Below are 24,649 nucleotides of genomic sequence, written 5' to 3'. Positions count from 1 at the left end.
TGCAAAAATCAAACTTATTTCCATACAGTGAAAGTGAAGTTGCTCAGTCTTGTTCAACTCTTTGCAACCCCATGGACTGTACCCTATCAGGCTCCTCTCTCCATGGAATTTTCCAGGCAAGAATATTGGAGTGGGTTTCCATTCCCTTCTCCAGGAGATCTTCCCAACCCAGGGATTGAACCTGGGTCTCCCCCATTGTAGGCAGACACTTTACTGTCTGAGTCACCATAGAAGTACATATATCTATATATTTCCATATATCTGGATGCTAAAAATGATTTAATGAAGCATATTTTGCAATGAAGGTCAAAGACTCTCAATCAGCTTTATATTGGGCATATTTCATAAGATGAGAATGCATTTATTTAAATTTATTGAGGATATTCAGTGTATGAAGTGGGTCCTTAGCTTCATGTAGGGCCTCAAAGATCTATTTTCACATATTTTGTCAAATGTAGTGTTTTATCATATGTAGTTACTTCATAGAAGATTATTCAAGGATAGGCCTCCTTGAATATACAGCCTTTGAGAGTACCCTACTTGAAGATTGCTTCACTGGTCCAATGGATACCCCCAAAACCCAAAATAATAAACCCAAAATAATAAATAATAATGTCCCACCACTCTGATGCTCACCCCTTTGTGTGCATTCCAGAGTGCTACCTGGAGAGTGGGACTCAGAAGAATGGAAGCATTCTCAGATAATAGACCATGCTTACTAGGCAAGAAAGAAACTACCAATTCACAATATTGCCACCCTCTGGCATATTTAAGAGGGGTTTCTGAGAGCCAGCTTGGTGAATTCTAAGAATCAAAGACATAAAAGTTTATTTAAGACTCTCTGCTACTTCAAAGTTGAAAGTGGAACACATACCTACAAAAAACCATAAAAGATAATGAGATATTAGTATCACAAAAATCAATTAATAATTATTCTCACCTAAAATATTCAAGATAAATTGCAATTCAAAGTAGCTATTATGGCTTTACAACAAGCACTAAAGGAAATTCTCTAGGCAAGAGAAGGAAAAGATCTACAGAAAAGAAACCCAAAACAATTAAGAAAGCAGTAATAGGATCATACATAGCAATAATTGCTTTAAATGTAAATGGATTAAATGCACTAACTAAAAGCCATAGACGGGGAAGGGGTGTCAAGGAAAATATGTGCATGTATGCAGTTCCACTTACCACATCCCTCTGCTTGACTCCCCAAATAGTATATAATTATTTTATATTGTTAAGTAAATCATGATCGTGTTGTGACTTGCAATTATAATTTTTATTTTTGTCTAACTATTGATTGTGAAAATGATTAAAATCTTTACTACTGTGATTATGTAATTATTGCTCACTTAATACCTTTGTATAATGATTGGTCAACAGAAAAATAACAGAACTCTATATCACAACACTACCATTTAACAGAAAAACCTGTAATCATTTTTGTAAAATTCAGATGCATATTAGAATTACCTTGAAGGTTTTTGAAAAATACAAATGCCAAGGTATTGCTTTTTTTTCTCCAGAGCTCCAAGTAAGTTTCTAATGAGCAGTTAAGTTCAAAAATATCTGAACAATATAGTGATCTTTTGTCTAGTTTGTTATAAATATATATCTATTTTAGAAAACAGATGAATTTTTGCCTAATTTAAATTTTTATGACACTTTGACTCCCCCACTTGTTTGACTTAGTATGAAGAGAATGTCAGATTTCTAATTAAAAACTGTATGTGTAATAAGCACCAAAGTTCTAAATTTAAAAGATTAAAGATTAAAATTTCTAGCCATGAATACCTTATCCAGCAAAATTCTCTTTCATATATAAAGGAGAAATAAAGGTTTTCCCAAGACAAAAAAAAAAAAAGCCATTTATTTAATCATCAGTAGAGTTGTCTTGCAAGATATGTTCAAGCTAAAAAGCTTCTGCATGACAGATTAAAGGATCAACAAAGTAAAAGATAACTTACAGACTGGAAAAAGTTTTATTTATAAATCATATAACTGATAAGGAGTTAGAATACATAAAGAATTTATACAACCTAATACGAAAAATTACTCCAGTTAAATTTGAACAGAAGGCCAGAATCGAATTTTCCCAGAGAATATATGTGAAGGGCATCTGGTACATAAAAAAGATGCTCAATATTGCTAATTATCAGGGTATTACAAATCAAAACTAAAACGGCATACCATCTCATTCATGTTAGAATGCTATCATCAAGAAGACAAAATGTAATCAGTGTTGAGAACGTGGATAAGAAGGAACCATTGTGTCCTGTCATTGGGAGTATATTTTGGTAACAATCACTAAAAAAAAAAAGTATGGAAGTTCTTCAGAATGTTAAAAATAGAACTTCTATACAATACAGCAATCCCATTTCTGGCAATAATTCAAAACAAATTAAGATAGGATACTGATGAGATATCCACACTACATGCTTTTTGCATCATTATTCACAATTACTAAGGTATGGGAATAATTTAAGTGTTTCTGGAGAGAATAGATAAGGAAATTGTGGTATATATACACAAGGAAATATTTTCTGCCATGAATAAAAAGGAAATCCTGCCACTGGGATGATATTAAAGTAGCCTGAAGGGATCATGCTAAGTGAGAAAAGTCACACAGGAGAAGACAAATACTATATAATTAATCGTATGTGGCATATGAAAAAGCTATATTTATAGAAACAGAAGTTACAATATTGGCAGTCATGGATTGGGAGGTTCTTAAAATGGAGAGATGTTTTTCAAAGAGTACAAACCTCCAGTTAGAAGATGAATAAGTTCTGACATCTAAATATGCATAATTCTTATTATAGTTAATAATATTGTATTGTGTAATTAATAGTTGTTCAAAGGGTAGATCTTAACTTTTCTCATCTCAAAGATAAAATGATAACTGTAATATTGTGGAAGTGTTATGAAGGAGCCAATGATATAGTAGTACTTATATGCACAATTCAGTGTCTTGTACAGGAAATTTTTACCAATTTTACTCACAATAGCAAACATCTATATCAGATAAAGGCAATCATGGTATATTCATACAGTAGAATGCTACTTGGAAATAAAAATGATTACATTATTTAGATATATTAAAAAATGGATCTTATAAACATGTTGAGCAAATGCACCAGACACAAACGAGACGTCATTATTTTATTCTGTTAATAAAAGCTTTCACTTAAAGGGAATGGAAGTCATAATAATGTTACCATTACTAGGACAAAAGAAAGAAAAAGAGTGCTAAGTCGTGTCTGACTCTTACGATCTCATGAACTGTAGCCTGCCAGGCTGTTCATGGGAGTCTCCAGGCAAGAATACTGGAGCGGGTTGCCATTTCCTTCTTCAGGGGAGCTTTCCTACCCAAGAATTGAACCCAGGTCTCCTGCATTGCAGGCAGATGCTTTGGCAACTAAACTACATAGGAAGCCCAAAGAGCTAACATCAAAGGTGAACAAGGAATCCAATGTCTCTGCTTTGGTTTTCTTGAACTATGTTTTTGATAATTCCAGTGTTCCAGTTATACAGTCCATGACCTTGGCTTAGTTCTGAAACCTTATAATTTCCTCAAATTTCACAAGGTTTTGTCAGTGTAGTCTGGCTAGTTCATGCTCTTGCACTAATACCACTTCAGTCCAAAATATTATTTTATCACAATGAGATGGCTGCAGTGGATTAATAGCTGATTTCAATCTTATCTGCAAAACCCAGCAATCTTTTTTATCTTCTTTAATGACAGTTTTATACCAAGCTACATTTTATTACAAATTATGTGTCCAATTACCCACTCATTTTCTACAGCTCAGTAATTTACACCTTGATCTACTGTTACTTTGCCATTTTCCCTGCCTCTTCACTTCTTCCTCTACCTAGGAAACACATCACAAGATATGCAATTGGCTTATTTTCTCATCTCCCTTCAGTGTTTGATCAAATACCATCCTTTCAGTTTCTGTTTTCAAGACAATTTTATAGAAGATGGCAAATTCCCTACCAAAATTCCCTACTTATTTGTTTTTATAACAGCTATAACTTTTGATATAATGCAACATTTATTGCATTCATTGAATGCTCAGTCATATTTAAATTTGAAATTAGATGATTTCAGAGATATGTCAGTGTTCATTTTTGATTATGCAGTTATCACCAGTGACACACATATTGTTAAACCACTAAAAATATGTTGAATGATTGGATTATATAACTTGCCTTGTATAAAAATTTTCAGTTATAGAGTCTCTTAAAGGTATATTAGGAAAAAGTATATTCCATATGCTTTAAATGTATGCTGGGTCTGTCAGCATGTCTGTCTTTGGCGACGCTATTGACTGTAGCCTGCCATGCTCCTCTGTGTATGGGATTCTCCAGCCAAGAATACTGAAGTGGGTTGTCATTTCCTCCTCCAAGGGATCTTACCAACCTTGGGGATGGAACCCACATCTCCTGCATATCCTTGCATCGGCAGGCAGATTGTTTTGCCACTGAATCACCTGGGAACCCCATGCAGGCTATCATAATATAAAAACATTGGATTAAAAAGGTTGAATTTTATTGTGTTCAAAGTTAAATAAGTTGGACAATATAGTGTTTCTCAAGCATCTATATTGAAAATACATCTAGTTATAATAACAATGCTCAAGGCAATTCTGATATCAGAAGTAATAAAGATTCTTATCACTTTTTTCCTTCATAAAACCTTTCTTAGGTTTCATATATTACTAGGCAGTTTTTATTATCATTTACATATTCCAAGACAATATTTTAAGCACAGCTTTTTTTTATGTTATTCAGTCTCATTCAATAAGGAATTCCTACAGTCATATTTTCTGCACACATACTCTCCTCAAGGCCCTTATAACTTCTTTATTCCTCAAGCTGTAGATAAATGGGTTCAGAAGAGGGGTGATAATGGTATAAAACACAGCTACTATCTTGTCCTCTTCTGGGGAATGCAAGGAGTGTGGCCTTGTATAGGTGGAGAGAGTGGTTACATAGAACAGGCTTGCCACAGTCAGGTGAGAGGAACAAGTGGATATAGCTTTTGTCTGCCCTCTTCCTGAACTCATCTGGGATACCACAGTAAGTACGCAGGCATAGGAAGCTAAAATGGCCATGAAAGGTAGCAACAGAATAATAAGTCCACTCAGGAGTATTGTATGTTCATACTGAGAAGTGTCCTGACACACTAACGGCAATATGGATGGAACTTCACAGAAAAAGTGATTAATAAGTCGAGATCTACAGAAGGGGAGTTGAAATACATACAGGGTATGTATTAAAGAGTTGATAGAACAACTGGTCCATGCACATGTGATCATGAACCAACAGATCTTCTTGCTCATGAGCACAGGGTAACGTAAAGGGTGACAGATGGCTACATAGCGATCATAAGACATGAAACCAAGAAGAAGAGCTTCAGTTCCACCAAGGACCAAGAATACAAATGCTTGAATCTCACAACCTAAAAATGTAATGGTCTTACTATTGGACAGAAAGTTAGTTGCCATTTTGGGCACAGTGGTAGAGATGTACATCATGTCAATGAAAGAGAGTTGACTGAGTAGGAAGTACATTGGAGTGTGGAGTCTGGTGTCCAGTTGAATGAGAAGAATCAGTATGATATTCCCCATCAAAGCCACAGAGAACAGGATTGCAATGGCAACAAAGAGAACAGCGTCCATTCGGCCATATTGGAAAAAACCAAGAAGTATAAAATCTGTTTTGACACTTTCATTTCCTGTTTTCACACTTTCATTTCCTGTTTTCATGACTTAAATAAAAATATAAAAGCAGACCATATCTGAGAATTCCATGTATGATACTGACTTTCCTTAAGAGAAAAAGGTGATGATTATAACATGTGAGAAAATGTTCTTGAATCACCTTAGGGAATATATCTTCCTTTAGTCAATACACTGAGTCTGTTTATTAAACTATAGAGACTTGACAAATTACAAAATAAAAATAAAGGTTTTACATAATGTAAAGTTCAATATATGTTGATAATAGAAATAAGATAAAAATGTAGGTGATTTGCCAACATAAATTATTTTCTTCCTTTTAAAATATCTTCAAGGGGATACACTGAAGCTTTGTTTTCTTGTTATAAACCTAGTCTTCTACTCAGTTCACTTTATATAAGTAATAAAAATTTGATTAAATATTCTATAATGTTAAATGTTTATTGTGTTTCTCTATTTTGAATTTATATTGGCTGTGAACTGGCATGAAGAGAATGATAACATTTATACCCTTTCTAATCAATTTGCCTTCGTTTAGTCACTAAGTCGCGTGCAACTCTTGCAGCACCATGGACTGTGGCCTGCCAGGCTTCTCTGTCCAAAGGATTCTTCAGGCAAGAATACTGGAGTGGTTTGCCATTTCCTTCCATAGGGGATATTCCCGACCCAGGAATCTAAACGGGTCTCGCATTGCAGGCAGATTCTTTACCAACTGAGCTACTAGGGAAGCCCCGTAATTCTAATCAATTATTGTTTATTATTCTTGTGAATGTGGAAGATATTTAATGAATTAAGGAAAAATAATCAGACATAAGGAAAAGTTTGAGAATGAATTAAATATAAACTTAACACTGACATAAACTTTGAATCAAATAGCATGATAAAATGATTAATTCAAAGCTAATGAATTTAAATTTTGCCTTTTATTTTCTGAAACAAACCTGACTTTTGTGTATTTCCAGAGCAAATAATATCTTATTAGCTCTGTGCTTTTAAAATATTTAATAAAATTACAGAAAAGTATAGTAAATGTTCCTAACATTTGTTGTGTATCTTTACTATGGATACAACACACTGATATTTTCTGAAACTCTAAATATAAACCAAACTGATTTTCTCCACCTAAAGTTTACAGCTATTCTCTATCATGGCTGTGCATGACTGCCAGGAAGTCCATCTGAGGAACTGGGAGAGATGTATGACTGCCAGGAAGTCCATCTGAGGAACTGGGAGAGATGTAGCAAAAGTAGAATGAAACAAACATGTGTTAATAACAGGCTGTTATGCTAAGAAATAATAAGGATATTAGGTTAGCAATGAGAAAAGGTGAGTAAGCGAGAAACATTAGGCAGGTTGAGAAAAGCTTGTAATAATTTATAAATATGTCATTAAGAATACAAGAATTCATGTATAGCTACTTTTCTATTTCTTACTTAAATTACCATGAAATATGTCTGATCACAAAAAGAAATGCATATATAATAATTGTATCAGTCTAGAAAGAGAAATAATAAATATCTCAGATATATCTAAAATTATCTGCATATATAAAATAATATTTATACATAAAATGTCTCCCATGGTTAATTGCAAAATCCTGACAAGAGGGAAGTATATGTTAATGAGGCCTCTGAAATAGCATATAGAAAGTTAATAATCAGACTTTCTCTCACCTCAGATTCCAAAGACAGTATGTACTGTGATAATTATTTAAAATATTGAATGGTATATAATCTTCTCTATAAATTAAATAAATTGATTTTGGGCCATCTATTATTGATTTTTAAAAATCCACTTGATAGATGAAGGAAAAATGCCAAATCACTTTCAGAAACACCTAAAGGAAATCTAGTAACTACTTTCCCCCAAAGGAAAGAAATCTCCCACATCCCAGCTTCTTCTTCCAAAACCAAAATCATTACCTTGATTTTGACAAAATATCGAATTAAACATTTAATTGACATTAATATAAAAAAATATATTGAGGCCTGGAAGAATTTATGATACTGCATTTACCAATAAATTTAAATAAATTATAAATCAAGTTAAAAGTAAATTTAATTATAATTTACCTACAGTGCATTAGGTAATGGCTTAGATCAATGTGAGCTAAGCAGATTAAAATAACACCTACTTAAAGTATATTTTAAACCAAAGCCAGAACCTGGAGAAGGCAATGACAATCCACCACAGTATTCTTGCCTGGAAAATCCCATGAACAGAGGAGCTTGGAGGGCTACAATCCATAGGGTTGCAAAGAGTCATATGTAACTGAAATAACTTAGCACACACACCACAGAAACTTTGCCCGGGAAAGAGAAAGCAACATGAACATTTTTGTTCCCCAGATGAGATTCGAGAGCTAGTTTATTATTGTTAGGTCCATAAACTGAAAATTATAAATTTCAACCTAAACAATTTTGCCAAAGAAGCAATTAAATGTGTGCTTATTTTTTATCAAAATATAGCCCCTCCAAGTTATTGTTCTAATTGATATATATTTTTGCATGGTATCTCCAATTTTCATTTGAAGTTTGAAATCTGCAATAAATGATAAAAATATTATAGAATTAATTTAAGATATTAGTAACTCATTTCTGGAGATGAAAACTAGAGAAATATGTAGAACTGAAACCCATGGATGTAGACAATATAGTATATTTTTAATATTAACAAGCTATAATAAAATAGTTTATAAAAATTGAAGTGTTAATAGCTAGCATGCCTATGGAGCTATACAAATTGCAAAATATTTCTTTTAATGGAACTGCATAAACTTTTATTATGTATATCTCTTTTTTGAAATAGTTGACGTATTTTGCAGCCTTTCATCATTCCCAAGATATTGATGGCTATGATTACATGATAAACAATGTAGAAACTTGAAGATAAAATAAGAATGAAACAGATATATTCCTTAGGAAGACAAGCATGTTCCTGGGGTCATGTCCTCTCAGGTTGAGGATAGATAAGACTACTGAATACTGGGGCTTCCCTCATAGCTCAGTTGATAAAGAATCTGCTTGCAAACCAGGAGATCCCAGTTTGATTCCTGGGTCAGGAAGATCCCCTGGAGGAAGGAAAGACTACCCACTCCAATATTCTGGCTGGACAGTCCATGGGGTTGCAGAGTCATATGTGACTTTCACTTTCACTTTCACTGAATACTGGTCCTAGTTCACTGCACCAAGATTCTCCCCAGCCGCTTGTAAACCTTGTAAACCTGAGAGGATTCAAATTCAATAAAGATCAAATAAATCTCAAATACATACCTTTATATTATTTTTGCAGAAAGCAGACAAGTAATAAATGTGTGACTTCCAACCCTGGTGTAACCCAATTAAAATACACCTGCATGCAAAAAATAAAATTTAACTTACATACATAAGCATTAAAGTAAAATTTAACATTTTAAATATAATGTCTCAGAGTAGACATATGTTTTTGTTTTGAGTTATAGTAAACTCATCAAGGAACTACAGTTTCTTCAGACTTACTTCAGAGGAAGCTGCATGGGAAGAGCTGATACTGAATGATTGTACTGTGACTTTGCCTTCTTTGCCTTCATCCATCCATGTGCTTGATGCCTGCCTTGAAAGCATAAGTTACCCACTAGATAAACAGACATGTCAACTGTCTTTCATTTCATAAAACATGTAAAGTCCCTTTCCACTGAGGCATATTCCCTCTTATACTGATATAAAGCTTATTATTCTAGGATATTTTGTTTGGAATAAAATATTAAATAAGGAACAGGAGATGGAGCTGCATAATTACAGTTAAACAAAATGATTCCATACTATCCCATTAGAGGTAATAATTAGATACTCACAACGATCCATTTTCTGATAATTCTTTTTAAAATAAAATCCTATTGCTTGAGGTCATAGAAAGATCACATATATTCTTAATTACTAAACTATTTAATGTGGCACTGCTGCACGAGAGGCATAAAATATATTTTAAAAATCTATAATTTAAAATACATTTTAGGAACTATTACCACACAATTAATTTGTAAGATTTTTCCTTTTTTTTTTCCTCAGTATATTTTAAGCTTTCAATCATTTAGCATGAAAACTTTGGTGAAGAATATTATTTAAACCAAAGTGTAATTTTCTCAACCTTATGCAAGACTTTAAAGACTCAACTGGGCTGACTGCCTAATCATTACGGAATCTTCTTATTTATTTATTTAATTTTTTTGCAAAGACCTTTAGGGAAAACTTATTCTCTAGTCCACAGTTAAACACATTGGCTGATTATGTTGTATTTTAAACACTCTCTGCACTAAAAAAAATTAAGTATCAGTATACAAAATTGATTTTTTCAAATGAAAACAACCATATAAAAGTTTGATAGGCTTTAAAATGTATCACTTAACTTTACATCACTTTATATGTATATATTTCATCACATATGTTAGAATCTACTTAATAATAACCAACCAATATACACTTTGATGTATGTTGAAAACATTTAAGACATTTCAAGAAATTACATGACCCAGGAATTGTTCCATAGTAAATAATTTTTTTTCTAAAGTATCTTAAGGAGATTTCCATATTTAGGGTATTAGGAGATTCATATTTCTGAAAGTCCAGAGGTCCAATAAGATGTTGTAACCATTCACAGTTTATTGTACTCAAGTTCATAGACAGAAGTTAGATAATGGCATGGCATTCATTTAATGCTATTCTATCAAAACAAAAATTATTTAATTTGTAAAAATTAAAGAAATGTTGAACATTTATGTCAATCTCTCTTAAAAAATCCTATGAAATCAGATGACACAAGGTACCCCCTTTGTTCAGGTTAAATACAAGCAACAGCAACAACAGCATACATATTCACGTATTTACCACATGTACAAACATACTTACAGCATATATATGTATGTTTGTGCATGCTAAGTCACTTCAGTTGTGTCTGACTCTATGTGACACTGTGAGCTGTAGTTTGCCAGGTTCCTTTTTCCCTGGGATTCTCCAGGCAAGATATATATACATATATACATGAATATAAACATGTAAAACTCAATAACTTAAGAGGCGAGATAATGTAGGTTACATTTTGATGGAAATATGCACAGTCTGAATACAAACTTTATTAACTAGACTATAACTTTCTGCTAAATAAACACATGTCTCTATCTTCATTTTCCCACCAATAATATGTAATATATTTTATGTGGTATATGTTCTATCACTTTTATGAAAAATACCTTGCAACAATTTGCTCAGAAGATAAATTCAATGAGCAGATAAGCATTGATTAACCATTTTAGATAGAAACATGGCTATTTAAGCATCCAACTACCAGATTTTAAATTAAAAAATTAAGTACCTTGATGGTTAACACTTTCCTTAAATCCAATTACTGATGGAAATTTTCCTAGAATGTGTGTGGGTGCATGAGCTCAATCAGTTGTGTCCAACTCTTTGCAAAATCATGGACTGCAACATGCCAGGCTTCCCTGTCTTTCATTGTCTCCTGGAGTTTGCTCAAACTCATGTCCATTGAGTCAGTGCTGCCATCCAGCCATCTCATCCTCTGTCACCCCATTCTCCTCCTGCCCTCAATCTTTCCCAGCATCAGGATCTTTTCCAATGAGTTGGCACTTTCCATCAGGTGGCCAAAGTATTGGAGCTTCAGCTTCAGTATCAGGCCTGTCAGTGAACATTTAGGGTTGATTTTCTTTACGAATGACTGTTTTTATCTCCTTACTATCCAAGAGACTCTCAAGAGTCTTCTCCAAAACCACAGTTGCATAGCATCGATTCTTCATCGCTCAACCTCCTTATGGTCCAATTCTCACATTTATACATGACTACGGGAAAAACCATAGCTTTGACTATATGGACCTTTGTCCACAAAGTGATGTCTCTGCTTTTTTGTATGCTGTCAAGGTTGTCACAGCTTTTCTTTCAAGGAGCAAGTGTCTTTTAATTTCGTGGCTGTAGTCATTGACTGTAGTGATTTTAGACCCCAAGGGAATAAAATCTGTCAATGTTTCCACTTTTTCCCAATCTTTTTGCTGTGAAGTGATGGGACAAGAATCCATGATCTTAGATTTTTTAATGTTAAGTTTTGAGCCAGCTCTTTTACTCTCCTCGTGTAAAGGTTTTTTGTTCCTTTTCGCTTTCTGCCATTAGAGTGGTATCATCTGAATAGCTGAGTTTTTTTATATTTCTCCTAGCGATCTTGATTCCAGCATGTAAATCATCCAGTCTGGCATGTCACAAGATGTACTACACATGTAAGTTGAGGAATCAGGGTGACAATATACAGCCGTGACATACTCCTTTTCCAATTTTGAACCAGTCCATTATTCCATATCTGATTCTAACTGTTGCATCTTGACCTGCACACAGACACAGGTAAGGAGGTTTGGCATTACCATCTCTTTGAGAATTTTCCATAGTTTGCTGCGTTCGACGCAGTTGAAGATCTTAGTGTGTAGTTCAGTTCAATTCAGTTCAGTCATTCAGTCGTATCCGACTCTTTGCGACCCCATAAATAGCAGCACGCCATGCCTCCCTGTTCATCACCAACTCCTGGAGTTCACTCAGACTCATGTCCATCGAGTCAGTGATGCCATCCAGCCATCTCATCCTCTGTCGTCCCCTTCTCCTCCTGCCCTCAATCCCTCCCAGCATCAGAGTCTTTTCCAATGAGTCAAGTCTTCGCATGAGGTGGCCAAAGTACTGGAGTTTCAGCTTTAGCATCATTCCTTCCAAAGAAATCCCAGGACTGATCTCCTTCAGAGTGGACTGGTTGGATCTCCTTGCAGTCCAAGGGACTCTCAAGAGTCTTCTCCAACACCACAGTTCAAAAGCATCAAATCCTTCAGTGTTCAGCCTTCTTCACAGTCCAACTCTCACATTCATACATGATCACTGGAAAAACCATAGCCTTACTAGACGGACCTTAGTCGGCAAAGTAATGTCTCTGCTTTTGAACATCCTATCTAGGTTCATCATAACTTTTCTCCAAGGAGTAAGCGTCTTTTAATTTCATGGCTGCAGTCACCATCTGCAGTGATTTTGAAGCCCAAAAAAACAAAGTCTGACACTGTTTCCACTGTTTGCCCATCTATTTCCCATGAAGTGATGGGACCGGATGCCATGATCTTTGTTTTCTGAATGTTGAGCTTTAAGCCAACTGTTTCACTCTCCTCTTTCACTTTCATCAAGAGACTTTTTAGTTCCCCTTCACTTTCTGCCATAAGTGTGGTGTCATCTGCATATCTGAGGTTATTGATATTTCTCCCAGAAAACTTGATGCCAGCTTGTGTTTCTTCCAGTCCAGCATTTCTCATGATGTACTCTGCATATAAGTTAAATAAGCAGGGTGACAATATACAGCCTTGACCTACTCCTTTTCCTATTTGGAACCAGTGTGTTGTTCCATGCCCAGTTCAAACTGTTGCTTCCTGACCTGCCTACAGGTTTCTCAAGAGACAGGTCAGGTGATCTGGTATTCCCATCTCTTTCAGAATTTTCCACAGTGTTTTGTGATCCACACAGTCAAAGGCTTTGGCATAGTGAATAAAGCAGAAATAGATGTTTTTCTGGAACTCTCTTGCTTTTTCCATGATCCAGCAGATGTTGGCAATTTGATCTCTGGTTCCTCTGCCTTTTCTAAAACCAGCTTGAACATCAGAAAGTTCACGGTTCACGTATTACTGAAGCCTGGCTTGGAGAATTTTGAGCATTACTTTGCTAGTGTGTGAGATGAGTGCAATTGTGTGGTAATTTGAGCATTCTTTGGCCTTGCCTTTCTTTGGGATTGGAATGAAAACGGACCTTTTCCAGTCCTGTGGCCACTGTTGAGTTTTCCAAATTTGCTGGCATATTGAGTGCAGCACTTTCACAACATCATCTTTCAGGATTGTAAATAGCTCCACTGGAATTCCATCACCTCCACTGTCTTTGTTCATAGTGATGCTTTCTAAGGTCCACTTGACTTCACATTCCAGGATGTCTGGCTCTAGATGAGTGTAGTTAATGAAGCAAAAGTAAATTTTTTAAATTCCCTCACTTTTTCTATGATCTAACTGATGTTGGAAATTTGATCTCTAGTTCCTCTGTCTTTTCTAAATCCAGTTTGTACATTTGGAAATTCTCAGCTCATGTACTAGAAGAATGGCTATGACATGACTAGATACAAGAATTTTGAGCATTACCTTGCTAGCCTGTGAAATGAGAGTAATTGTACAGTGGTTTGAACATTCTTTGGTATTGCCTTTCTTTGGGATTGGAATGAAAACTGACTTTTGCAGTCTTGTGGCCACTGATGAATTTTCCAAACTTGCTGGCATATTGCGTGCAGCACTTTAACAATATCATCTATAAGGATTTTTAATAGCTCAGCTGGAATTCCATCATCTCCACTAGCTTTGTTCATAGTAATGCTTCCTAAGTCACACTTGACTTCATCTCCTGGATATCTGGTTCTAGGTGAGTGACCACACCATCATGGTTATCCAGGTCTTTAAGATCTTTTTTGTACCGTTCTTCTGTGTATTCTTGTCACTTCTTAATCTGTTTTTCTTGTTAGGTCCTCACCATATCTATCCTTTATTGTGCCCATCTTTGCACGAATTGTTCCCTGATATCTCCAGTTTTCCTGAGAAGATCTCAAGACTTTCCCATTCTCTTGTTTTCCTCTATTTCTTTGCATTGTTTATTTAAGAAGGCTTTCTTACCTCTCATTGCTATTCTTGAAACTATGCGTTTAGTTAGGTATATCTTTCCCTGCCTTCTTTGTCTTTCAGTTCTCTTATTTTCTTAGCTATTTTTAATGTCTCCTCAGACAACCACTTTCCTTCTTGCATTTCTTTTTTGGGGTGATGGGTTTGATCACCAACTCCTGGACAATGTTGTAAACCTCTGTCCATAATTTTTCAGGCACTCTATATACCAGATCTTCTCCTTGAATCTCTTCATCACCTCTCCTGTACAAGCATAAGGGATTCAATGTAGGTCATACCTGAATGGTCTAGTGGTTTTCCCTACTTTCTTTAATTTTAGCCTAAATATTTTAAATAAAGAGTTGATGATATGAGTCACAGTCAACTCCAGGTTTTGTTTTTGCTGACTATATAGAACTTCTCCACTTTTGGCTGCAAAGAATATAATCAATTTGATTTCAGTATTGAACATCTGGTGATGTCCATTTGTAGAGTCACCTTTCATGTTGTTGAAAGAAGATATTTGCTGTGGTCAGTATGTTCTCTTGACAGAACCCTGGTAACCTTTGCCTGGCTTCATTTTGTATTCCAAGGCCAACATTATCTGTTATTCCAGGGTCTCTTGACTACCTGCTTTTGCATTCCAATCCCCTGTGATGGAAAGGACATCTCTTTTTGGTGTTAGTTCTAGAAGGTCTTGTAGGTTTTCATAGAACTGTTCAATTTCGCCTTCTGTAGCTTTAGTGTTTGGGGCATTGTCTTGAATTATTGTGATGCTGAATAGTTTTCCTTGGAAACAAACTTAGATCATTCTGTCATTTTTGTGAGATTGCTCCCAAGTACTGCATTTTGCACTCTTTTATTTAATATGAGTGTTACTCCATTTCTTCTAAGGGATTCTTGCCCACGGTAGTAGATGTAATGGCCATCTGAATTAAATATGCCCATTCCCATTCATTTTAGTTCACTGATTCTTAAAATGTCAATGTTCACTCTTGCCATCTCTTACTGGACCCCATCCAGTTTGCCTTGATTCATGGACCTAACATTGCAGATTCCTATGCAATATTGTTTATAGCATTGGACTTTACTTTCATCTATAGGCACATTTACAGCTGAGAGTTGTTCCCTCTTTGACCCAGCCTTTTTATCTTTTCTGGAGTGGCTTTTCCACTCTTCCTTAGTAGCCTATTGAACACCTACCAACCTGGGTGGCTCGTCTTCCAGTGTCATTTATTTTTCCCTTTTCATACTGTTAATGGAGTTCTTGAGGGTAGAAAACTGAAGTAGATTGCCAGTCTTTTCTCCAGTGGGCCAAGTTTTGTCAGAACTCTTCACCATGTCCTGCCATTCTTGGGTGGCCCTGCGTAGTATGGCTCATAGCTTCATTGAGTTACACAAGGTTGTGATTCATGTGATCATTTTGATTATTGTGATTGTGCTTTTCATTTTGGAGGCCTTGGAATTGCAATTCTTACTTCTTCTGTCTGCCCTTTGATGACTGTGGATAGAGGTTTGTGCAAACCTCCTAATGGGAGGGACTGACTGTGGAGAAAACAGGGTCTTGCTTTGGTGGGCAGAGCCATGCCCAGTAAATCTTTAGTCAAATTGTCTCCTGATAGCTTTTTTTCCCTTCTTGTTAGCTGTTTGGCCTGAGGTGATCCAGTCTGGAGTCTATAGGCTCTGTGGTAGGGCTATTGGTGACCTCCAAAAAGAACTTATGCCAACACATGCCTCCCAGGACTGCTGCTGCCAGTGCCTATGTCCCCAAGACAGGCCACTTCCAACCCATGGCTACTCAGCAGGAGACCCTCAAATGCTTACAGGCAGGTATGACTCAGTCTCTTGTGGGGTCACTGCTCCTTTCCCTTGTGTCCTGGTATGCACAAGATATTGTTTGTACCCTCCAAGAGTGTCTGTTTCTCCCAGTCCTTTGGGAGTTCTGTAATCAAATCCCACTGTCCTCAAAGTCAGATTCCCTGGGGATTCCCAGTCTCTTTTCTGGACTCCCAGGTTGGGAAGTCTGATGTGGTGCCTAGAACCTTCCAACAATGTAAGAACTTCTTTGGTTTTATTACTCTCCAGTCTGTGGGCCGCAAACCTAGCAGGTATGGAATTTGATTTTCCTGTGATTGTGCCCCTCCTACAGTCTCCTTTTAGCTTCTCCTTTGTCCTTGGACTTGAGATATCTTTATTGGTGGGTTCCAGTGTTCTCCTGTTGATTGTTCAACAGCTAGTTTTGATTTTGATGTTCTCACAGGAGGAAATGAGCACATATCCTTCTAATCTACCATCTTTTCTTAATCTACATTCAAAAGTTTTAATGACAATTTTATATTTATAATATATAATCATCAATATACAGTACATGACAATTATACTTACATTATTATGGCTAGATAGCTTATCAGTCTGTATGTCTCCCAGCTCTTATATATTTTTATTCTATGATACAAGGAATTAAACTGTAACTTTGAAGATAAGGGCAAATGTTACTTCATATCTTAGAATGTTTAAGCAAAGGGAAAGGAAAACATATGTGGAATCTAAGAATTATTTTACCGTAAAATTCCAGGCAAAGATGTGCCCATAAATAGATGAAGAAGCTAGATGTGTGTATTTATTCAACAGCTTATAGTTGTATAATAGAAGATTTTACTAATTATATTTCCATGAGCTACTTGATGATATATTAATTTGCCGCTAACATATCTCCATTTTAATGTAAATAAAAAGAAACATTTAGATTCTTCCTCAAAACTGACATCATTTTAGAAACAAATCAACATTGCATTGAATTTATAATTCTGTTTGTATTTATAATTCATTTTACAGTGTTGGTCTTCTAATTTATGATCATGGGGTATGTTATTCCTTTTAGATAAGCTTTTCAGCAATATTTGCTGCTTTTGGTGTAAAAGTTTTGTACATCTTTCATTAGAATTTCTCTTAGAAATTTTATCATATCCTAAGTTGCATTGTATTATTAAATTTTATTTTCCAATTTTTGATAATTGATTTTGGTATGTTGACATTGTATATAATATGCATGCTAAATATTTAGCACTGTTCTCAATTTTAGGAATACAGCATCAGGCTTCCATGTTGTCTTGTAGATTTCAGTTGATGATAGAAATTGAAAAGGTATTTTAGAGAAGTTCATCTGCAGCATACAAAATAGAGTTTGCAGACTGAAGCTGAATATAAGAAATTTTGAAGAACTAAGAAAATCTCAAGTCCTTTGGAAAAGGAAATCATCAACTATCAATTCTAAAGTGATCACGACAGATGTTGCCATTATCTGACAACACTTTAAACTGGTTATTGAATGACAAAACTTTTAAATGAATAGAAAAATAGAAAATATAGCAATGAAAAAATAGACAAAAGGGGAAATAAATGATTATTATGAAACCAAAACAACAGTAACAAAATTGCAATAATAATAAATAAAACTCTCACTGTAAGTTGGTTCAGTGAAAAAATGGAGATGACAGATGGAAGAATCAGAGAAAATAGTCTCAAGAGACTCCAGGTCAGTAACTTGATAAACATTTTTGTCACTGGATTCCAAATGCAGAGGAGAAAAGATTATTGCTGCAAACATATCAGAAGAAATATTGACTCAAAACTTTACAAATAACTGATTTTTATTCAGAGAATTCGAATGAAACCATGAATGAGAGCTCTCTGCAGTTGAGGTAAATTTTAGTAGGCTAAGTAACGGTCCCTCAAGATAACAGATACTAATACATTGTGAGTGTTGCTTTGTATTATAAAATTATTGCATATGTTAAGGATTTTGAGATAAGAAGATTGCCTCAGATTGTTGTTGATCAGTTGCTTGGTCATATCTGATTGTTTTCAACCCCATGCCAGGTTTCCCTGTCCTTCATTATTTCCCAGAATTTGCTCAAACTCATGTCCTCTGATGTCCTCAAACTCGTGGTTTTCCTGGTGTCTCAGATGGTAAAGTATCTGCCTGCAATGAGGGAGACTTGGGTTCGATCCCTTGGTTGGGAAGATCCCCTTGAGAAAGAAATGGCAAGCCACTCCAGTACTCTTGCCTGGAAAATTCCATGGATGGAGGAGCCTGGTAGGCTACAGTCCATGGGGTTGCAAAGAGTCAGATATGACTGAGCAACTTCACTTTCTCTTTTTCTCTCTATGTCCTCTGAGTCAATGATATCACCCAATCAACTTATCCTCTGTTGCTCCCTTCTTATCCTGCCCTCAATCTTTTCCAACATCAGAGTCTTTTCTAATGAATCTGCTTTTCACATCAGGTGGCCGAAGTATTGGAGCTTCAGCTTCAGCATCAGTTCTTCCAATGAATATTTAGGGTTGATTTTCTTTTGGATTGACTAATTTGATCTCTTTGTTGTTCAAGGAACTCTCAAAAGTCTTCTCTAGAACCACAGTTTGCAAGCATCAACTCTTTGGTGCACGCCTTTCTTTATGGTTCAACTTTCACATCTGTACTTGACTACTGGAGAAATCATAACCTTGACTGTAAAGAACTTTGTCTGCAAGTGATGTCTCTGCTTTTTAATATGCTGTCTATATTTGTCATAGTTTTTCTTCCAAGGAGCAAGTGTCTGTTATATTTACTGCTGCAGTCACGGTCTACAGTGATTTTGGAGCTCAAGAGAATAAAATCTGCCACTGTTTACACTTTCTCCCCATCTATTGGCCATGAAGTGATGGGACCAGATGCCAAGATTTGTTTTTTGAATGTTGAGTTTTAAGTTAGATTTTTCACTCTCCTCTTCCACCTTCATCAAGAAGTTCTTCAATTCCTCTTCGCTCTCTGTCATTAGGATGGTGCCATCTGCATATCTGAAGTTATCAATATTTCTCCTGGAAATCTTGATTCCAGCTTGTGATTCATCCACTCTGGCATTTCCCATGATGTACTCCATACATAAACTAAATAAGCAGAGTGACAGTATACATCCTTGTTGTATTCTTTTCCCAATTTTGGACCAATCCATTGTTTCATGTCTGGTTCTGACTGTTGCTTCTTGACCAGCACAGAAGTTTCTCAGGAGCAGGGAAGGTGGTCTGATATCCCCATATCTTTAAAAAATTTCCACAGTTGGTTTTCAGACTGGGACATTAAGTGCCACAACATATATCCTTACAAGAGGGAGACAAAGGAAAATTAGAAGAAGACAGAAAAGAAGAAGGCAATGTAACCTCTGAAGTAGAGATTGAAGTGATGGACTCACAAGACAAGAAATGTTGGCAGCCAGGCAAAAATAGAATAGGCAAGGAACAGATTGTTCTCTGTGGCCTTTAGAGGTATGAGACATGCTGACACCTTGATTTCAGCCTAAAGGTATGATTTTGGAATTCTGGCCCTCAGAGATGTGAGAAAATATAAATCCTTCTTTTAAAAAAATAAATTTATTTATTTTAATTAGAAGTTAATTACTTTACAATATTGTATTGGTTTTGCCATACATCAACATGAATCTGCCACAGGTATACACGTGTTCTCTATCCTGAACCCTCCTCCCTCCTCCCTCCCCGTACTATCCCTCTGGGTCGTCTCAGTGCACCAGCCCCAAGCATCCAGTATCATGCATCGAACCTGGACAAGCTATTCGTTTCATATATGATATTATACATGTTTCGATGCCATTCTCCCTAATCATCTCCTGGCCCTCTCTAATCCTTCTTTTTAAAGCCACCAATTTGTGGGAATTCATTTCTACAACAACTAGAATAAAAATAACTGAATATCTCCAGCCATTTGAGTTTATTATCATTTTACTCTTACTCTCTAAATTTAAACTATCTTCTGCATAAGCCAAATAAGTGAGTAAGGCAGGGAATCAGAATCATCATCACTTAATATCATTCTCTTTTTAAGGACTAATTTTTCCTGTTTCTTTGTTCTCCTGAGATTCAGTAATACATTTGACACACTATTTTAGGAGAAAGGTTTCCACTTGATCCTTCTGCCATGATAATACTCACTTAAATAATTGAGCTTTATTGAGAATAATGTCTACTCTAATTCTACATTCACTAACTTTGGTAATAACTGTTGTGTAGTGTCATGAACCACTATTCCCATAGAAATAAGCCTAGGTCAAGACTCCATTTTTCTGTTGACCAACATTTTCTTCTGTAAAACTGATTAACTTCATAAATGTTATGGAATCCCAGGACTCTTTATTGTTGCTGTTCAGTCACTCAGTCATGTCCAACTCTTTGCAACCCCATGGACTGCAGCACATCTGTTTTCCCTATTCTTCACCATCTCCCGGAGCTTGCTCAAACTTAAGTCCATTGAGTCAGTGATGCCATCAAACCAGCTCATCCTCTGTCATCCCCTTCTCCTGCATTCAATCTTTCCCAGCATCAAGGTTGTTTCTCCTGAATCAGCTCTTCGCATCAGGTGGCCAAATTATTGGAGCTTCAGCTTCAGCATCAGTCCTTCCAATAAATATTCAAGATTGATTCTTTTAGGATTGACTGGTTTGATCTCCTTGCTATCCAAGGGACTCTCAAGAGTGTTCTTCAGCACCACAGTAAAAAGCATCTGTTCTTTGGCACTCAGCCTTCTTTATGGTTGAACTCTCTCACCCATATATGACTACTGAAAAAACAAAACAAAACAAAACATAGCTTTGTCTATTCAGACCTTTGTCCACAAAGTCTCTGCATTTTAATATGTTGTCTAGGTTTGTCATAGCTTTTCTTCCAAGGAGCAAATGCCTTTTAATCTCATGACTTCAGTCACCATCTACAGTGATTTTGGAGCCCAAGAAAATAAAGTTTGTCACTGTTTCCATTGTTTCTGCATCTATTAGCCATGAAGGGATGGGACTGGATGCCATGATCTTAGATTTTTGAATGCTGAGTTTTAAGCCAGCCTTTTCATTCTTCTCTTTCCCCTTCATCATGAAGCTCTTTAGTTCTTCTTTTGTTTCTGCCATAAGAGTGGGGACATCTGCATATCTGAGGTTGTTGATATTTCTTCCAGCAATCTTGATTCCAGCTTGTGCTTCACCCAGGCCAGCATTTTGCATCATGTACTCTGCATGCAAGTTAAATAAGCAAGGTGACAATATACAGCCTTAATGTACTCTTTTCCTAATGTGGAACCAGTCCATTGTTCCATGTCCTGTTCTAACTGTTTTATTTCACTTGCATACAGATTCCTCAAGAGGCTGGTAAGGTGTCTGGTATTCCCATCTCTTGAAGAATTTTCCACAGTTTGTTGTAATAAAAAGTAAAAGTCTTTGGTGTAATCGATAAAGCAGAGTAGATGTTTCTCTGAAATTCACTTGCTTTTTCAATGATCCAGAGGATGTTGGCAATTTGATCTCTGGTTCCCCTGCCTTTTCTAAAACCAGCTTAAACATCTGAAGGTTCTTGCTTCACCTACTGTTGAAGCCTGGCTTGGAAAATTTGAATATTACTTTGCTAGCATGGAGAAGGAAATGGCAGCTTACTCCAATATTCTTGCCTGGAAAATTCCATGGACGGAGGAGCCTGGAAAACTATAGTCCATGGGGTCGCGAAGAGTCAGACATGACTGAGTGACTTCACTTCACTTCACTTTGCTAGCATGTGAGATGAGTGCAGTTGTGTGGTACTTTGAACATTCTTTGCCTCTCTTTTGAATTACAATGAAAACAACCTTTTCCAGTCTGTGGCCACTTCTGAGTTTTCCAAATGTGCTGGCATATTGAATGCAGCACTTTCACAGCATCATCTTTCAGGATTTAAAATCACTCAACTGGAATTCCATCACCTCCAGTAGCTTTGTTCATAGTGATGCTTCCTAAGGCCCACATTACTTTGATTCCAGGATGTCCGACTCTAGGTGAGTGGTCACACCATCGTGGTTATCTGGGTCATTAAAATCTTTTTGGTGTAACTCTTCTGCATAATCTTACCACCTCTTCTTAATATCTTCTGCTTCTGTAAGGTCCATACCATTTCTTCCTTTGTTGAGCCCATCTTTGCATGAAATGTTCCCTTGGTATCTCTAATTTTCTTGAAGAGATCTCTAGTCTTTCCCGTTCTATTGTTTTCTTCAATTTCTTTGCACTGATCACTGAGGAAGGCTTTCTTATCTCCCCTTGATATTCTTTGGAACTCTGCATTTAGGTGGGTATATCTTTTCTTTTCTCCTTTGCTTTTAGCTTCTCTTTACTCAGGTACTTGTAAAGCCTCCTCACACAACCATTTTGCCTTTTTGCATTTCTTTTTCTCGGGGATAGTCTTGATCACTGCCTCCTGTACAATGTCACGAACCTTTGTCCACAGTTCGTCAGGCACTCTGTCTATCAAATCAAATCCCTTGAAACTATTTGTCACTTCTACTGTTTAATCATAAGGGATTTGATTTAGGCCATACCTGAATGGTCACGTGGTTTTCTCTACTTTCTTCAATTAAGTCTGAATTTGGAAATAAGGAGTTCATGATCTGAGCCACAGTCAACTCCCAATCTTTCTTTTGTTGATTGTATAGAGCTTCTCCATCTTGGGCTGCAAGGAACATAATCAGTCTGATTTCAGTATTGACCATCTAGTGATATCCATGTGTAGAGTCTTCTCTTGTGTTGTTGGAAGATGTTTGCTATGACCAGTGCATTCTGTTGGCAAATCTGTGTTAGCCTTTGCCCTGCTTCATTTTGTAATCCAAGGCCTAATTTGCTTGTTACTCCAGGTGTTTCTTGACTTCCTACTTTTGCATTCCAGTCCCCTATGATGAAAAGGATTTTTTTTTGGGGGGGGAGGGGCGGTGTTAGTTCTAGAAAGTCTTATAGGTCATCATAGAACCATTCGACTTCAGCTTCTTTGGCATTAGTACTTGTGGCATAGACTTGGATTATTATGATATTGAATGATTTGCCTTGAAAACAGAGATCATTATTTTTTGAGATTATACCCAAGTACTGAATTTTGGACTCCTTTGTTGACTTTGAGGGCTAACTCCATTTCTTCTAAGGGACTCTTGCCCACAATAGTAGATACAATGGTCATCTGAATTAAATGTGCCCATTCCGTTTCATTTTAGTTCACTGATTCTTAAAATGTCAGAGTTCACTCTTGCCATCTCCTGTTTGACCACCTCCAATTTACCTTGATTCATAGACCTGACATTGCAGATTCCTATGCAATATTGCTATTTACAGCATCAGACTTTTCTTCCATCACCTGTCACATCCATAACTGGGTGTTGTTTTTGCTTTGGCTCCATCTCTTTGTTCTTTCTGACGTTATTTCTCCACTCTTCTCTAGTAGTATATTGGGCACCTAGCGACCTGGGGAATTCATCTTCCATTATCATATATTTTTGCATTTTCATAGTGATCATGGGGTTCATGAGGCAAGAGTACTGAAGTGGTTTGCCATTCCTTTCTCCAGTGAACCACATTTTGTCAAAACTCTCCACCAGGACCCATCCTTCTTAGGTTGCCCTACACAGCATGGCCCATTGTTCATTGAGTTAGACAAGGCTGTGGCCCATGGAATCAGTTTGGTTAATTTTCTGTGATTGTGGTTTTCATTCTGTTTGGCCTCTGATCAATAAGGATAAGAGGCTTATGGAAGCTTCCTGATGGAAGAGACTGACTGTGGGTGAAATGGGGTCTTTTTTTGATGGGTGGGGCCGTGCTCAGTAAATCTTTAATCCATTTTTCTGTTGATGAGTGTGGCTGTGTTCCCTCCCTATTTGTTGCCTGAGGCCAAGCCGTTCACCCATGCTTTCACCAGAGACTCCTGGAAACTCACAGGCAAGGCTGACTCAGTCTCTTGTGGGAACACTGCTCCTTTCTCCTGGATCCTAGTGTGCACAAGGTTTTGTTTGAGCCTTCCAAGAGTCGTTTCCCTAATCCTGTGGAAGTTCTGTAATCAAATCCCACTGGCCTCCAAAGTCCAATTCCCTCATACCCTTTGATAGTTCCCCAGGTTGGGGAGCTCTGTATTTATGATTATATAACAAAAATGCATCTTTCCTGAGGACATTTTTCTCCTTCTTAACAAAAACCTTCTGACTAATCCTGTTATCTCAAGATGTATAACACACAATATCTACTAAGCCTGTATATTCATATTTTAGGATACAATGCACAGTGCCATAGGATTTTTTTCCAGCCCTCCAATCACATTCTTATTTCTAAGACTATAAATCACAGGGTTGAACATGGGTATTAGAATGGTGTAAAAGACAGATACT

The 24,649-nt window shown here is 36.4% G+C and overlaps 1 protein-coding gene across 1 annotated transcript; it reads right to left on the bottom strand.

The window, feature by feature from the left end:
- Window positions 1-4,826: 4,826 nt before the first annotated feature.
- Window positions 4,827-5,777, bottom strand: OR2AK2 (olfactory receptor family 2 subfamily AK member 2). The gene has a single exon (XM_068981052.1). It carries the CDS (start codon window positions 5,775-5,777, stop codon window positions 4,827-4,829), a length of 951 nt encoding a protein of 316 aa, XP_068837153.1.
- Window positions 5,778-24,649: the final 18,872 nt, after the last annotated feature.

This window comes from Capricornis sumatraensis, chromosome 9 (assembly GCF_032405125.1).
Source record: "Capricornis sumatraensis isolate serow.1 chromosome 9, serow.2, whole genome shotgun sequence".
Lineage (NCBI taxonomy): Eukaryota > Metazoa > Chordata > Mammalia > Artiodactyla > Bovidae > Capricornis > Capricornis sumatraensis.
Note: the sequence above shows the minus strand (reverse complement) of the source record. Positions and strands in the feature narration are given on the sequence as shown.

What these genes read in the sequence shown, in the direction of transcription:
- OR2AK2 (XM_068981052.1), bottom strand. Translation starts at nt 5,777, where the DNA reads ATGAAAACAGGAAATGAAAGTGTGAAAACAGGAAATGAAAGTGTCAAA.